Here is a 17,267-nt window from a genome sequence, read left to right on the forward strand (position 1 = left end):
TGTGAGGCATGGGCGTCTGGTGGCTGTGAAGCCCTTGATATTGTAAACAGCATTCGTGCGTATACGCACACCAGATTCTCAAAAGAGGTTACAAGAACTAGAATATATGTGCAGTGATTGACTGATGTTCACAGATGTTGATGTGTTTGTTCTCACTCATCAAAATGGCATGTTGGGAAAGGAGGGTCCCCATTTACTGCTCTTCCCAGGTTCACATCTCTCAGAATGTTCCTTATAATCTCCAGATTGTTTTTCGTATGTTCACTGCTTCCACAAGATAAAGTACGAAAAATACAGTCATAAACATAGACATCTTTTTTAGCACATAAACTTCTAAATGATCAACAATATCTTTTAAACTTCTATGATCTTTTCAGAACCTAGTAAATCTCTACTAATAAACTTGGCAAAGAGTTTTTTCATGTTAAATCTTATATAACTTCAGGAAACACATTCTCAAAAAAACCCAAATTAATATACATTAGCTACTTTAAAGGTTTTAGATTAGTAATTAATAGCACTTTTCAACCTTGGGAAATATAAATAAGGGACTAGGAAAAGAAAACGCACATTCTTAAGAAGAATAGTATTATTTAATGTTTATTTAAAGTCACACATGAGTGCTTCCATGAGTGTGAATGGACAGATTCACAGCACAGCCATACTTTCAGATTCCAAATAACTATAACCAACTTTTGTCCACAAGACATACTGGGTCAAACAATGTAATCAATCCAAAGGTTATCTTTTTCAAAAGGATTTAAGCACTTAGCTACAAAGATGATTAGTCAATTGCTTATGAGACTTCTCATTTAAAAGAAAAAAAGAAAGGTTTTTCATTAATCAAATTTATTACAAAGAATTAATGTGCAATCAAAGTCAAATACGTTCCTCGGGGTACACCAGAGATAAGCAAAATAATATTAACAGAATTAAAGTTACTAAAAAATAAGGCATTTTTTTCTGAATGCTAATATAAAAATGGTGCATTATCACTACTTGACAACAGAAAACCAGTGAAACATGTTTCAATATTGACTTTTTGTTGTTCTTATAAAGGTAAAACAAAAATTCCAACAGAGCAGATAAATCATAAATTCTAGAAAGTGAGTCATAAAGAGGTGTTCTCTTTAACAGCATGCAATTCCCTACAAATAATGCATCTCATCTCAAAGCATATTTACAATTCAAACAGAGCTGTGCCAGCCACTAAGGGAACAACTCTCCATCCGTTTCAGCTACAGAGATGGTGATTACACAACTCCTTTGAATGCATATAATTTTTAAAAATAGTGAAAATCCATTTGTTCTTTTCTATTTTATTGATTTATACATTTCAAATGTGGCCATGTTAACGACCATATATGTACAAATATTTTAAAAGACAAAAATAACAATTATATACAGTTTGCAAAGATCCAACTTTAACCATGGTATCTTTCTTCTAGTCCAATGACTAGAGACTTTCCAACACCAATAACTATCAGGTACTGCATCAGGCCAAACAAAGCCTCAACACTACGTTCAGATTTATTTTTTAATTTCCAAGTGCTTTCATTTTTCTTTAAAAGAAAGTTTACAATTCACCTTCTTTTAAAATGGCAACAGCTACATGAGCAATGCCTTACACCACAAATCAAAGCCTTTTCCTACCCAAAAGTTACCGTTAATTGAAGTCAATTTTACCACTCAGATTAAATTCAGATGTCTAGATCCCAGATACCTGGGCATGAAATATTAAAATCTGCCAAGAGGAATTAGTTTTCTTCTTTTCTTTTAACATAACCCACTATATAATAGTGAACTAAATATGTTTGTTTCATAGAAACAACTTACATTTGCCAATACAGAGCAAATGGTCTATGTACAGATACATTAGGACTGCCTAACTGACAGTGAGTATTGCCGACCAAGCTCCAAGCCAGTGGAGCTAATATGGTGGAGCTCTCTGCTGAATGGACTTTCCCTTCAGGATACGTCGGATCTGGAAAGGAAACCAATAGGATTTGTGAGGTTTCTTTTTTACGATCAAAGTACCACATCTCCTTCAGAGTTTCTTTCCTTTCTTATATACTCTATACCATTCCTGTCTACTTGTAAGTAAGTATATGAAGAAATATGCAACAGTGTGTCAGGATTTTAAGGGGACTTAGAATACTACAAGTCCTTTTAAAGTTTACTACAGATCTGCTATAATGATCTTTGAGTACAAGAAAGTAAAGCATCTCCTTTAAAAATTATCTGAAGTTGAAAATCTCCAACAGTTTAACTGAGACATATATTCTTTTCCTAATCTTTACTCCTGTTACTTGCGAGAACATTTACTAGAAGGCAGTAATCATGATTATTGTATCTCACCTAGTTTGACATCAGCCTCAACCAAGAACCCAGAGCCCACCTTCTACACACAAGTAAGTTATAATGCCCTTCGAGTCAAGATAGCTGTCACGACATCCAAGATTGAAGGCATCTGTGCATGACTGCATGGGTCACAGGAAAGCCCCCAGGCTCATTCAGAGTCTAGTAATTGACTTTATACCCCAGCCTGACAAATTTTATGCTCTGTCTCTCAGCCCACAGCAAATTAGAAGCAATAAATTAGAAGAAAGAAGACTGCAGTAGGGGATGCAATTGATAGCTGCTAGAAGGAGACACAGTGACAACAGTCTGACAATAAATGCAAAGGAAAAGACCCTCCTTCCACACGTGGAGACATAAAAAAAAAACAAAAGCAGAAAGGAGAGTAATCCAAGAACATTTAGTGGAGAGTCAAGCAGCTCTCCACACTCACTATGCCCTGAGAACATCGCTCTGCCTGCACACCACAAACAGCCGAGCAGAAGCGAACGCTCCGCTTAGGACTCTGCCATTTACTGTTTAACGATGGTTGAACCACTCTGAGTCCCAGTCTTCCCAGCTGAACCTTCACCCTGCAGTCTCCCTAACTATTAAGTGGTATAATAAACAGGAAAACTCTACAAATAATCAAGAGATTTGTTTCAAGCTATGAAGAGTTCTACAGAGATGAGTTACTATAACATTACGGTCATAATGAGGGCTGTAAATCAAAGGAAAGGCTGAACTGCATTCCACATACTTTATTTTGTGATTATTAAAGTGTGTAGCGACCCACAGCCCCAGTCACTCTCAATTCCTCCAGGGAAAGAGTTTCATCAAAAATATTTTAAGTCCTTTAAAGGGTCAGTTCTTGTTATCAAGAAAAGTTTAGTCATATGAAACTGTTTGATCCCCAAATATAATATATCAGGTTGGCCAAAAAGTTTATTCAGGTTTTTCATGACAGCTTACAGAGAAAACCGAAGGGATTTTTTGGCCAGCCAAATAGAACCATATGATGAGTGAAGCATAATTTAATTTAAAGTATAAAATACTTCTAAATTACATAAATAATCTTCCCATTTCTTATTTAGGATCAGTTAGTGATAGAAATCATTGTTAACAGCTCATGTTTACTGAGCACTCACTCACATGCCTGGGACTATTCTGAACACTCTACAGATACTGACTCACTTAATACCTACAGTATTTGAGGGCCCGTCACTGACAAAACAAAGATTCTCTTTCTTCAGTATGTGCAGGAAGCTTGGTTCCTCCTCTTTCATCAATTTCCAAATGTCAAACCACTCTAACTTAGTCCAAACCCAAGTTTGCGTCTTAGAAGAAAAAGAAAGACTACCTGACTTCTGACCATTTTGAGTCCATGGACAAACCCTCAAATTTCTCACTCTTCCTTTGGAAACAAAGCAATGGACTCCAAAGGGCTACAGTGACTACTGTTGAGACACGGATGCTGATAAAGCCCACCTGAAGAGTGCCAGCTGGCCCCCGCCCCCTATGTTTCAGAACAATGCCTACAAATATTCCTTCTCCCTTCTATGGCTCTCACCTGTTCTCCCACAGGGCCATCAGGAACCAAGTGCACCGGCTGTTCGTTTTCTAAGTTCCGAGTACTTGGGTCTGCTCCCTTCCTCATCAACAGACGGACTGCATCCAACTGTGTCACCCGATACTGCAGGCTGGCAGCCACATGGAGGGCCGTGTTTCCATTGTAAGCCTAAAGACAAAGAGACGAAATGGCATCCCTTAGGAAGGGAGACTTCCACAAAAGCAGCTCAAAAGCTTGAAGAAGGTATAATGAAGGCCATTCCAACTCTCATACAATTCTTGAATATTTCTAAAAGTACCTTTGCATTCACAAAAGACAGGCAACTGGGCAGTTCCAAAAAGAGGCGAATGAGTTCCAGATTTGCTTCTTCAGCTGCCAGATGCAGGGCTGTGCGGCCACTTTTACGATCCTTGTCAAAGGCAAGCGGGGGAGAGTGATGAACATCCAGAAACCGTGCCCTAGATACACGTCTCACCCAGTCTCTCATGTGTCTGACTCACCGTGGAGGCTCATTCGGAGTGCCCCCTTCTCCACAAACCCTTCCTTCATCCCAAGCTCCAGGGAAGCTCTCATTCCCCCTAAATTCCCTTTTAATTTGCCTACATGCTTCTTATCACATCTACCCTTGTACACCGGGTGGCCATAAAATGTGGAAACATAGACTACACTGTTTCATTGTGTGCTGTAATATAATATGAGAAATCACTTATTGTATATTCACCTGTGTTTCCAGACTTGGTGGCCACCCTGTAGACTTATAATTAGCTATCTCTCTCACCATTTCTACCAGACAGTAAGCTCCCCAAGGACCCAAGTGGCTTATGATTTAGGCATTTTCCCCTAGAGTCCCTAACTCCGTGCCTTGTACATAGCAGATACTCAGTAAATAAACCTGAAATTTAAAGATCATAAAATATTTTCCAGTTTGAAAATCAGAAAGTTAAGTCCAGATCCCACAACAATGAAGAAAACCCTTACAAAATGCACTACCTTTATTATCTGTGTAAGACAATGGAAGCCAAAACGAAAATGTCAATTTCAAGTATTTTCTTTTCCTTTCAAATAAAGGCTAATTCATTTCACAGCTAAATGATCTTTTGAATAGTAATCCATAGGTTAAAAGCAAATCAAGAAAACAGATGAGGTGGTCTTTTAAAATCTAAGCTTCTTAACTATCCATACATTACTACTCACTCCATTAATTTAAAAAGAGGGAAAAAATGAAAAGAGAGAAAAGTTTTAATCTATATTTGGGAACAAGGTCTTCTGCTATAACCCCTTCTCTCCTACATCCCATTTCCAAACTCTTCTGTGCATTTACCTTAGCTTCCACTGTTGCTCCCATATGAATCAGACACTTAATTGTATCAACTAGACTCTTATTCTTCAGCAAAAGCTCCTGAACTTCAGGTGAATGGGGCTGTTGATTTCTCTGGAGTTCATGCACCACAGCATTGTGGGCCACGACTGCACAGTGTAGAGGGGTCAGGCCTAGAAAAAAGTATAAGAAAGCAGTGGTCAAGCATCCCATCAATTCTTTCAGTTGTTCTATAATTACAAACCTTGAGGGTGTTCTATAATTACAAACCATGACCTACACATGGGCTCCACAAGAACTTGCAAGGCAATCTGAGTAATCCCTCCAGTGGGTCTTAGTGCTAATTTTATCTGTAGAATAGTTTAGCTTTAATTACCTCCCATCCTTCTTGGTACTGAACTTAATACCCTTAGAATTAATGGGCCCCTCTCTCTGGATGTTTCTTCACCCGATAACATGTCAGTTGCTTACCATCATAGTTAGTTGCCTCCAGATCCACGAACTGATTGCTCCCTGCTGCTCCCTTCTGAATTGCCTGCAGAATTTTAAAACAGACATCTATCAGCAAAAGACAAGCTACACAAATACTTATCTACTAGTGTTCCAAGAAAGGAATGAGTCAACTCAAAAGAGAGTATTGCAACAGGCAATGGATATCCAACTTCTAATATCCAAGCCCTACCCCTTTGGCCCTGTGGTAACAGGAGCCTGGCTCGCTGCCTCTTACCTGAAGCACCTGGGAGTGGCCCTTCTCTGCACAAACATGCAGAGGGGTTCTTCCCCAGCAGTCAGTGGTATTCACCTGGGCCCCGAGGTTCACCAGATCCTGCACGATGAGGTGCTGATTGGCAGCCACTGCTACCTGAAAGGCACTCTGTGGACATTCAGAGGAAAAAAATATTTTTTAAAACCTGTAACACTATCCTAACAAAGAATATGAACCTAAACTAAGACTGATGGGAAAAAACTCCACACAGAGAAAATAAATCCTATTAATAAGCAGTAAGATACTGTAACACAAGGAAACTAAGATAAGCTTTGGGTGCGGCTTTATTATACCCAGTTAGTCTTTGGTCAAATAACTACAAAGTTAACGTTAATAACTTCAAGGTTGGCAGTGACAAAGAGTCAACATCCGGAAGTTAATATTAACTAAACTCTCTTGGTCTGGAGCTCTGAAAATGATCTACACATAAATACGAGAGCGGCCGTCATCTTGTCCCCACGACCACACCTCTGCCACGTCCCTCTATCAAGATCCTCACCTGTCCATTGTGCTCTTTAATATCCAGCATGTGAAGCGCATTCATCTTTCTTGCAAGGACATAGGAAAGCGCCCTTCTCCCTTGAGCAACAGCGATGTGGAGGAACCTGGGGAAAAAAGGAAAAGCAAAGAGGTGATGTATTTCTGATTTCACTAAGTTCATCCTTTAAAAAAAATTCTTCCTTTAGCCCCTTTCTTGGTATGTTGGTGTACTCAAATCAAACAGTACCGGGCATAATGTGTCTTTTCTGCTATGCTGACAATACACCTGAGTTGCAACAAGATGAATCAGGTTACCAAAAAAAAGAAGTATGCTAAGCACCATGCTCATTGCTTTATATCCATTACTTTTAATGTTCATAAACACCCAACGAGGGCAGTATTATCATTTTACGTGCCCAGAGACTGAGGCACAGAGAGGTTAAACAACGTGCCCAAGGTCACGAAGATGTCAGGACAGATCAGTATTCAATCTACAAATCAACTCACAGTTGATCATGACCAACTAACCATGATCTAACTGCTTTTGCTCTACAGACACAATCTATGCTAATCTTTCAAAACCAATTATTCAAAGAAGACATACATTTTTATTAATTTAGAACAGGTAATTTGTTCAGCTAGAAAAAAAAGAAAGGAAAACTCCTTAAAATAAGAGCTATCATTCTACCTCCACCAGGCCTCTTGATCAGCCAACCACTTACTCAGATCTAAGTTGGCAACCCTAGAGCAATTCCGTGCCCACCGTGTCCAACAAGCACGGTTTACCATAACAGGTCAATGAGATAAAGGGATATACTCACGTGTCACCATCTGCATCCTTCGAAAGAAACTGGTCTTGGGAGATGTTTGCCAATTTGCTTTCTTCCTGCTCTACTTGCCACTGAAAAAATGACTTTCCTAACTGTGTGGTGTTCATTGGATTTCCAACAGTGTTCGGGAAGGGCAGTGGCGTGCTTAAAGGGGCAGCGCCTGCATCACGCCCCACCAGTACCTCACAGGCACGGTGTGGCATCACGTTGAAGTCCTGCAGGTGGGCATCACTTTGCTGCTGCACGCTGGGGGCAGTTTGAGGGAGAACAGCAATATTCTCAGATTCCCTGGGATCACTGAGAAGGGATGCAAAGCTCTGGGAGTTCGGGAAGAACTGTGGTTCTTGACCGTCAAAGAAGTTTGATTCATAGCTGGGGGACTGGGAAGTTCTGGAATAAGGACTGTACTCCAGAGCTGGGCTGTGCGTGTAGTGCTGTGGCGGCGGCTGCGGCACGGTCTGGTTCTGTGGCGAATACTGGTACACGGAAGCCTGATCCATCATGTGCGGGGAGCCGCTGACTTGGAAGGGTTGGTATTTCTGAGGTGGAGAGAAGACCTGCCCTCCGTGCAAGTCCTGACACTGCTCGTGGGGGGAGCTCTGAGGGACCCCCACAGGGCTCATCCAGCTAACTTGGACAGTGTTCAGGGAAACCGGGCTGCATTCATTCTTAATGTTGATAATGTTCTGAAGCAGATCAGCACGGCTGTCCTGTTTGGATTCATTGTGATGGACATCTTCCATGCTCTCCACGGGTGTGGGTGTTTGAGGTGGTGTCTGGAAAGAAAGAAAAAGAAAGTTGCACACTCCCTTCCAAAATTATTCCAGGAATAATGTCTGGAGGGTATTCAGAGGAAAACAGTGAGATACGTACCAAAAACTGGGTATGTAACACAGCTGATCTTTTGCAAGCTGGTCCATCAGACACTGAATCGGGGCCTTTCCTTTTCCCACTATATGATACTGTGTTCTTCAGTTCTACACCCAAGAAAGGAATATAGAATCTGTCATCATTTTATGCCACAAATTTTTACCCTTAATCACACTACACTCTTTTACCCTAGAGCCCCCATAATATTATAGAGGTAACTCTTACCTGTGAATTGCTCTCTGTTCACACCTTGTGTCTATAAGGAAAAATAAGTTTCCAATTTAGTGTGTGATGAATGGTTTGCCGATTAACATACATCAATAAACAGACTTATCTCTACCACTCTTTACAGTTCACCATAATATTTATTTTCTATGTTAATTTCTATCTTCCCCCATTTGCACTTTCACCGTAGTTCAACTCAGGTCAAGATAAAAATTAATAAGGCCACTTGAGTTTTCCCTTTCTAGTCAAAAATGTTCCATTTTAACTGAACCACATTAATTTCCTTGCCCCCAACTTGCCTTCATTTATTCATTCATTAAATTTCTCTTACACACCTGCCAAGTGCCTAGCACTGTGCTAAATGACAGGATATAGCAGACATCAGGACAAACACGCTCTCTGCCCTGTGGACTTTGTGGTCTACAAAAGACTTGCCCAACCTAGGTTAGCAGAGAGTAATAACCCTGACAGACTAACCTCCCTGCCACCCACCCCAAAACAAATAAATTAGGTGCCACCTTAAAATCATCGACAGCTTGTCCGGAAGCCTTCTGTTTATGACTTCGGATGTGCAGCAAGAGTTCCTTCACCGAGTTCTTCACGCGAACACCTTGAAAGGGTCCTCTCTGCTGCCTTCCAACCCCCATATGGGGCTCAACTATTCAAAAACAATAATAAAACATATCCCAATTAAGTGTCTTTACGAATATTAATAACCTCAAAAGCATAGCTATCCAACGTGATGAAGTTACCAACAGGCCACTCTTCAGCTCGCTCTGGTCAATGACCTTGCATGTCAGTCCCCAGCCCTACTTAAGGGTTCTACTTTGCCTGAAACCTTTCCCCACCAGGCACCCCAAGGAATTAAAACTCATAAAATGTCATTTCAGGGATCCCCAGAGCCAAGACATAAACCCAAATTAATTCTCTGCCTCTCAGCCTTATCCACCCATGAGACAGGATCACGGATTTTTTCCACTCTGACTCAAAAATCTGTAATTATCCTAGACTTTTGAAAAACCTTGGGAGAGCAAGGGATAAATGATGAATTTTTAGCTTTTCAAACCAAAGGCTTAATGCCCACATAGAAATTTTAAAGTCTATCAATTCCACTCACCTAAGAAGGCACAAAACAAACCTCTTCCAAAGACCTCAACGTACCAAAGCCTAACAATTAACAATGTCTTCGTTTATTATTTCCCTCAGTTCAACTATGCCAAGAAAGCTGCTTGAATTCACTGAGCTTAAACACATTTCCACATACGCACACAGGATTTCCCCTCACCGACTGTTTTTGGCATTGCTCACATAGTCCTTCTAAGTAAAAAGGAAATAATCTCATTTCATATTTAAGCTTTAAAATACAGTTTAAAATGTAGTACATGAGTACAGCATTCCACTCTGACCACTACTATGTCACAACCTCTTGGGATGAGTTGAACACAAAGTAAACACACAGAGTCAGGAAATGAATAATTCAGCAACTCCCTTGAGAGTGGGAAAAAAAATAAGATGGGACAAAAAATAAGGCATAATGTGAATATATACATATACACTCAAATACATGAGAGAAACAACTCAATGATAAGGCAAGCTAAACATAGTTTTATGTTTAAGTCTAGGAATATCTTGCCAGAATCTAACACAGCATTTCTCTAGAATGACAGCAAGTTAATAATTCAACGTCACAGGGAGAAAAATTCAGTTTCAGAAATCCCCTATGGTAAACCAAAGAACTAGCAAAATCGTTTCAGCCAGATGAAGGCCAAATGTGTAGGGAAAAAAAAGAGTCTAAATACACACACTATTTTGGCATCTGCTATACACTTAACATACAGGGACCACATTATACAACCGAGTGGTTTAAATCACTTTTTTAAACGAAAACAAATCACACTGTAAAGTAAAACACAACCAAAACAGGAGCGGTTAGCAGCGGGGAACACCTGAAAGAGAACGTTCTTTAAAAATCATGCTGATTATACTTTCCAAAATTTGAGATTATCTAGACGTTCTTTGGTTAACCCACAAGTGGCATCCTGTTTTCCCCCAAATTATGCAACCCCGTTCATTAAGTAAAAAAACTAACAACTCACAGCCTAAGAACGGAAACGTTACGCCTTTCTCTGCTACAGACGGCTCAACCATTCTGAAGCACACAAAACAAAAATTAGACCGCAGAAAGTCTGGGCAGACTTCGGAAAATCACAAACTCAAGGTATAAACTGGCTCAGTCCAGCTTCATCTTACATCTTGATAATATCGGTTTCTTTTCTTTATAAAGTCCTTTTACTTAAAATTTCCACAAATACAGACTTAGGAAGAAATAAATCCTTAAACCCAGTACCCAAACCCTTATCGCCGGCTACTTCCTTTCGCTAAAACTGCCACAAGAAAAACTACACCTACATCAGATTCAAAACCTCGCCACAGTATATGAATTATATCTTAATAAAGGTGTTTTAAAAAGAGAGAGAGAAAACCCAACGTGGTCCGTTCCCCCCATACGTCAGAGCCGTGTTTCAAACTACCAGGCCAGATGGATGGCGCCCGGATCTCACAGACAAAGGGCATCGAGTGATATTAAACGCCCAGCACAGAGCAAGGCATCCAGTGGTGGCCTAACAATGACGGCCGCTAAGGCAGGCCGCAGAGGCCACCTAACATCTGGCCGAGGTACTCCGCATCTGGACGGCCCAGACGCCCCCCTCCCCGCAGGTGGGCCGCGCAGACGGGGGTCCTGGGGTCCAGGGGCCGCCCGGCCAGGGCCGGTGGGTACCTTGCAGCCGCTCGGCACGGGCGCCGCCTCTCGGCCGGGACTCGACCGCCCCGCAAGAGGACACGGACGAGGCGGAGGAGAAGTCGGAGGAATCGGAGCCGGGCGAGCCGGGCGCCGAGGGCCCCGACGACAAGCAGCCGGCATCGCAGGCGCCGGGGGCGGCGGCGGGCGGCGACGCGCCGTAGAAGTAGGCCAGGTTGAGCGGGCTGGTCATGAGGCCGCAGTCGCCGGCCGCGTCCAGCAGCCCCTCTCCGCCGCGGCTGTCGTCCAGCAGCTTGTCCACGATCATGCTCCCGGGCTCGGCGCTCGGGGACCCCAGACACCTGCGCCACCGGCTCGGTGCGCGAGGCTGCCTCCCGGCTGTGGCTGTGGCTGTGGCTGTGGCTGGGACGGGCTCGGGGACCTGTCGGCCGGAGGACGGCGCGGGCACGGGCGCGGCCCGGGGCTGCCCGACTATTTAACCGGCCTTCGAGGCCAGGGGAGGGGAAAAGAGGCCACCACCTCGCCGGCCTCCCCCGCGCCCGGCCGGGCCACTGGCGGCGTCGGGGCCGCCTCCCGGCCCCTCCTCCGGATGTGCCCGGTTTCCAGTAAAATGTACAGGATGAGGCAATGTGCCCTCCGCCCTCGCCCCGCCTGCCCGCCCGGCCCCGCCCAGGCCGACGGGTTGTTTTCTTGCCCTTCACCCAAAAACCCCGACGGAGCGCGGTTTCCCGGCCCCCAACCCCGGACCCCCGCCCCGGCCGCCCGCCGAGGGGTGCCGGCGCCGGCGCTACCGCGGCGCCCTCCCATCTCCAGGCGCCCGGGAAGAGGGCGCGCGGCGTGGGCCTCGCCCGCAGAGGGCGGCGAGGAGGCGGGAGGCGGGAGGCGGCGGTGGGAACAGGTTGGCCTGGTTCCGTGGCGTCGGAAGCGCCGGAAGGTGCGCGCCACGCAGCCCTCCTGCCCCGCTGCGCCGAGCTTCCTGCCGGCCCCAGCCGAGGCGTCCCCGGGAGGCTCTTCAGGGCCCGTCTCCTCTCAATTTAGGAAGCTTTGCCAACGTGCCTTTTGGCCATAGTCCCAGACGATGAGATGGTGAAGCCATTTTTCTATCCTCAAGTTATAATCTGGGCAACAACTTTTTTTTATTTTTTGTTTTTTGGTTTTTTGGTGCAGCCCGGGAATAAAAAGCGGTGCCCTACACCCCTGTATCCCTACGCACTGAAACAAAGACGTCTTAGCAAAATGATAAATATACATACATGTATGTGTCTGTATTTACAAATATGTAATTTCTTTATGTTGCATAACTGGCCATTGTGTCGGATAAGCACGGGAAGTTTGCTTTTTCCTATCTTAAATACTTTAATGGAATTACACAGTTTTTTTTTTTAATTGAAGTCCGATTACTTGCTAAAACCGTGGCTAGGAGTTAGCAGGAACAAAAGATGAATGATTATGTCTGTCCTTCCAAGTACACTATAATCTTGTAAGAATCATAAAGTAAGTACACACGGGCTATATTAAAGGAAAGCGATTATGATTAAATATCACGAGGGATACAGAGTTCAGTGAGTGTCCTAAAAAGAAAGACAACGTCTAGTGAAGGGAAAGATGAGGTCAGGAGGAAAATCTTTTCAAAGAAGGTGACATCTGAGATAGACCCAAAAGGATGGGTGAGGTTTCAACCCACAGCATTTATAGGAAGAAGGAATAGACGAGCAAAGAATTAAGAAAAGGGGTCAGATAAAAGCTTACAGCCCCTTTTAGGATAGTCAAGGGGAGATCATAACATTAAATGTTAAAAGGTAACTTGGTGCTTTTTAGTGGAGCATCTCCAGTGACAGGCTCACACACGGGGTCTTGAGTTAACAAACAGTGAGTGACCATGAAAGAATTTGGGGCAGGCAAAACTATTTCGGAAGCAGCTCAGAGGAGGTGAGACTGGGGGGCCCAGAGGCTATCAGAAACCACTGTAATGGCCCAAGAGAGAACTGACCTGACCCTGGGGCAGAGGCAGTGGGAAAGAAGAAAGTAGATGGAAAGAAAACAGAGCTGGGCAGCATTGCTAGGGCAGAATGCACAGGTCAGACCCGGTTGGAGGTGGGCAAGCAATGAAGGGGTCCCCAGTCAGGCTATGGTTTGGGGCCGGATGACCATGTGAATAGAGATGCTAGATTCAGACCACCAGGAAATCAGGGATAGTAGACTGTTAGGGTCCCAGGAGGAAGAAGTGAGTGAGGCAGGGGAGGAGGGAGACAAAGAGCTTTAATTGTTACTCAGTATTAATAGGTGGTATAAGACCCTGCTGGGGGTTCCAAAGTAAATATTTTCTTGTTTCCCACAAATGTTGCATTGCCCCAGGAACTTCTTGCTGTCTTTCCTTCCTGCCAACTTTTGCGTTTTGGTAAATTTTTTAAAAAATAAAAAGGAAACAACTCCCTTGATATCTGCAGAAAACACAAGGCTCCAGTAATTGCAGTTCCTCAGAAACCAAAATCATGTAAAAGATGCTCCAAATGAGATACTAGACTTTCTCAATAAAATCTATTTATTTTTTCCTTCCCACTAACACTTTATGTATGATAAAGGGCTTAAATGGCCATCCAAATAAATTCATGAGCAATTTTTTTACAAGATTAATTTTCCCCCTAAAATTATTTCCTGTTTTACTTGGTATATAAAAATTCAAGCTTCAAAATCATGGCCTCTGGAGAACTTAATATAATAAATACGGTCAGTAGACTAATGTTTCAAAATAAACATTCAAGTTTTTCTATAAAATGTCAAAGCAATCATACTGTTTTAAAAGACCAGAACCCTCAACACACAGTCAAGAATGGGTATTTGTTCATATCACTCCAAAAATTAACTTTAAATGCTCACCTGAATGTTGAAATATAAACTCAGTTTGGTCTGTTAGGTTGAGTGATATGACACTGCCACTGTTCTAATCAAATACAGTGGACCATTCACTCTGGAGATAGCCAACCATGTTATGAGGACTGTCTGGAAAAGTCCACTGAGGCCAACAGCCAGCACTATCTTGCTAGCCATGTGAGTCAGCTATTCTGAAAGCCGATCCTTCAGCTCCACATCTGGCTTTCAGATGACTGCAGCACTTACCAACATCTTGAACGTAGTCCTATGAGTAACCTTGAGTTAGAAACTCCTCTTTCAAAGTCACTCCCAGATTCCTGACCACAGAAACAGTATTTGAAAAATGAGCCCTTGAGAATTTGCCCAGTTTACACTGCTCATCATAGGTAGAGAAGAGATTAAAATCCTCCTCTCTCTGAGTCTGGAGCCCAATCTTTTGCTCTTTTTTTTTTTTTTTTTAATTACATGAATCTTTTTTTGTTTTCCTGATCTTTATTGGAGTTTAATAGGTCTACACTGTTGTGCCAGTTTCTGCTGTACAACAAAGCAAATCAGCTGTATTTACACACATATCCCCATATCCCCTCCCTCTTGAGCCTCCCTCGCGAGTTCCCTCCCACCCTCCCTATCCCACCCCTCTAGGTCATCAGCAATCGAGCTGATCTCCTTGTGTTAGGCAGTTGCTTCCCACTAGCTATCTATTTTACATTTGGTAGTATATAAATGTCAATACTACTTTTTCACTTTGTTCCAGCTTCTCCTTCCCCACCTCCCCATGTCCTCAAGTCTCTTCTCTACCTCCGCGTCTTTATTCTTCCTCTACCACTGGGTTCATCAGTACCATTTTTTAGATTCCATATATATGCATTAGCATACGGTATTTGTTCTTCTCTTTCTGACTTACTTCACTCTGTATGACAGACTCTAGGTCCATCCACCTCACTACAAATAACTCAGTTTCATTCCTTTTCATGGCTGAGTAATATTCCATTGTATACATGTGCCACAGCTTCTTTATCCATTCATCTGTTGATGGACATTTAGGTTGCTTCCATGTCCTGGCTATTGTAAATAGTGCTGCAATGAACATTGCAGTACGTGTATGTTTTTGAATTATGGTTTTCTCCAGGTATATGCGTAGTGGGATTGCTGAGTCATATGGTAGTTTTATTTTTAGTTTTTTAAGGAACCTCCAGATCTCCCTTTCTAAAGCAAAAGATTGTAAATTGGTACAGCCACTATGGAAAACAATCTTTTGCTTTAGAAAGGGAGATCAGAAGACTCATTTCCTCAAGGCTCAGATGCACTGTCTACATGTAAAGATATAAAAAAGATGAAAATGACAGATCAGAGAGTTCCCTGACTCATGGAAGGAAGAACTCTATTCCAAAGCAATTGGAAGGAACTGTAAGTAAAAAATAAAAATAAGACGATGCTATCTTTTCCTTGGCTTTATAAATGTTAATAATTTACCTTATTGTGTCTTATACAGTAGAACATTTCTGCATACTAATATGGTGTCCGTTAAGTTGTAACACCATTTTGAGACCAGTCATTCAGAGTTTTTAAAACGGAATGGACTTCTTAAATGAAGATGTAGGGGAATTTACAGATTCAATGCAATCCCGATCAAATTACCAATGGCATTTTTCACAGAACTAGAGCAAGAAATCTTACGATTTGTATGGAAACGCAAAAGACCCCGAATAGCCAAAGCAATCTTGAGAAGGAAAAATGGAGTTGGTGGAATCAGGCTTCCTGACTTCAAACTATACTACAAGGCCATAGTGATCAAGACAGTAGGGTACTGGCACAAAAACAGAAAGGAAGATCAATGGAATAGAATAGAGAATTCAGAAGTAAGCCCAAACACATATGGGCACCTTATCTTTGACAAAGGAGGCACGAATATACAATGGAAAAAAGACAGCCTCTTCAATAAGTGGTGCTGGGAACATTGGACAGCAACATGTCAAAGAATGAAGTTAGAACACTTCCTAACACCATCCACAAAAATAAACTCCAAATGGATTAAAGACCTACATGTAAGGCCAGACACGATCAAACTCCTAGAGGAAAACATAGGCAGAACACTCTATGACATCCATCAAAGCAAGATCCTTTTGGACCCACCTCCAAGAATCATGGAAATAAAATCAAGAATAAACAAATGGGACCTCATGAAACTTAAAAGCTTTTGCACAGCAAAAGAAACCATAAACAAGACTAGAAGGCAACCCTCAGAATGGGAAAAAATAGTTGCCTATGAAACAACGGACAAAGGATTAACCTCCAAAATATACAAACAGCTCATGCAGCTTAATACCAAAAAAGCAAATAACCCAATCCACAAATGGGCGGAAGACCTAAACAGACATTTCACCAAAGAAGACATACAGATGGCCAACACACACATGAAAAGATGCTCAACATCACTACTCATCAGAGAAATGCAAGTCAAAGCCACAATGAGGTATCACCTCACACCGGTCAGAATGGCCATCATCACAAAATCTAGAAACAAATGTTGGAGAGGGTGTGGAGAAAAGGGAACTCTCCTGCACTGTTGGTGGGACTGTAAGTTGGTACAGCCACTATGGAAAACAGTTTGGAGGTTCCTTAAAAAACTACAAATAGAACTACCATATGATCCAGTAATCCCACTCCTGGGCATATACCCAAAGAAAACCATAATCCCAAAAGAAACATGTACCATAATGTTTATTGCAGCACTGTTTACAATAGCCAGGACATGGAAGCAACCTAAATGTCCATCAACAAATGAATGGATAAAGAAGATGTGGCATATATATACAATGGAATATTACTCAGCTATAAAAAGGGATGAGATGGAGCTATATGTCATGAGGTGGATAGAACTACAATCTGTCATACAGAGTGAAGTAAGTCAGAAAGAGAAAGACAAATATTGTATGCTAACTCACATATACGGAATCTAAAAACGGTACTGAAGAACTCAGTGACAAGACAAGAACAAGGACGCAGATGCAGAGAACGGACTGGAGAACTCGAGGTTTGGGGGGGGCGGGGGGTGAAGGGGAAGCTGAGACGAAGTGAGAGAGTAGCACAGACATATATATACTACCAACTGTAAAACAGATAGGCAGTGGGAAGTTGTTGTATAACAAAGGGAGTTCAACTTGAGGATGGAAGATGCCTTAGAGGACTGGGATGGGGAGGGTGGGGAGGACTCAAGGGAGGGTGGGGGGGAGTCGAGG

The 17,267-nt window shown here is 42.5% G+C and overlaps 1 protein-coding gene across 1 annotated transcript; it reads right to left on the reverse strand.

Moving 5' to 3' along the window:
• Window positions 1-582: 582 nt before the first annotated feature.
• NFKBIZ (NFKB inhibitor zeta) lies at window positions 583-11,693 on the reverse strand. Its single transcript, XM_057697289.1, has 12 exons — window positions 11,176-11,693; window positions 8,915-9,054; window positions 8,397-8,427; window positions 8,175-8,278; window positions 7,293-8,077; window positions 6,491-6,596; window positions 5,953-6,099; window positions 5,697-5,760; window positions 5,229-5,398; window positions 4,206-4,316; window positions 3,908-4,075; window positions 583-1,984 (listed from the first exon to the last, which is right to left on the reverse strand). Exons 1-12 carry the CDS (start codon window positions 11,462-11,464, stop codon window positions 1,931-1,933), a joined length of 2,169 nt encoding a protein of 722 aa, XP_057553272.1. The 5' UTR covers window positions 11,465-11,693; the 3' UTR covers window positions 583-1,930.
• Between the last annotated feature and the right edge of the window lie 5,574 nt (window positions 11,694-17,267).

This window comes from Hippopotamus amphibius, chromosome 10 (genome assembly GCF_030028045.1).
Source record: "Hippopotamus amphibius kiboko isolate mHipAmp2 chromosome 10, mHipAmp2.hap2, whole genome shotgun sequence".
NCBI lineage: Eukaryota > Metazoa > Chordata > Mammalia > Artiodactyla > Hippopotamidae > Hippopotamus > Hippopotamus amphibius.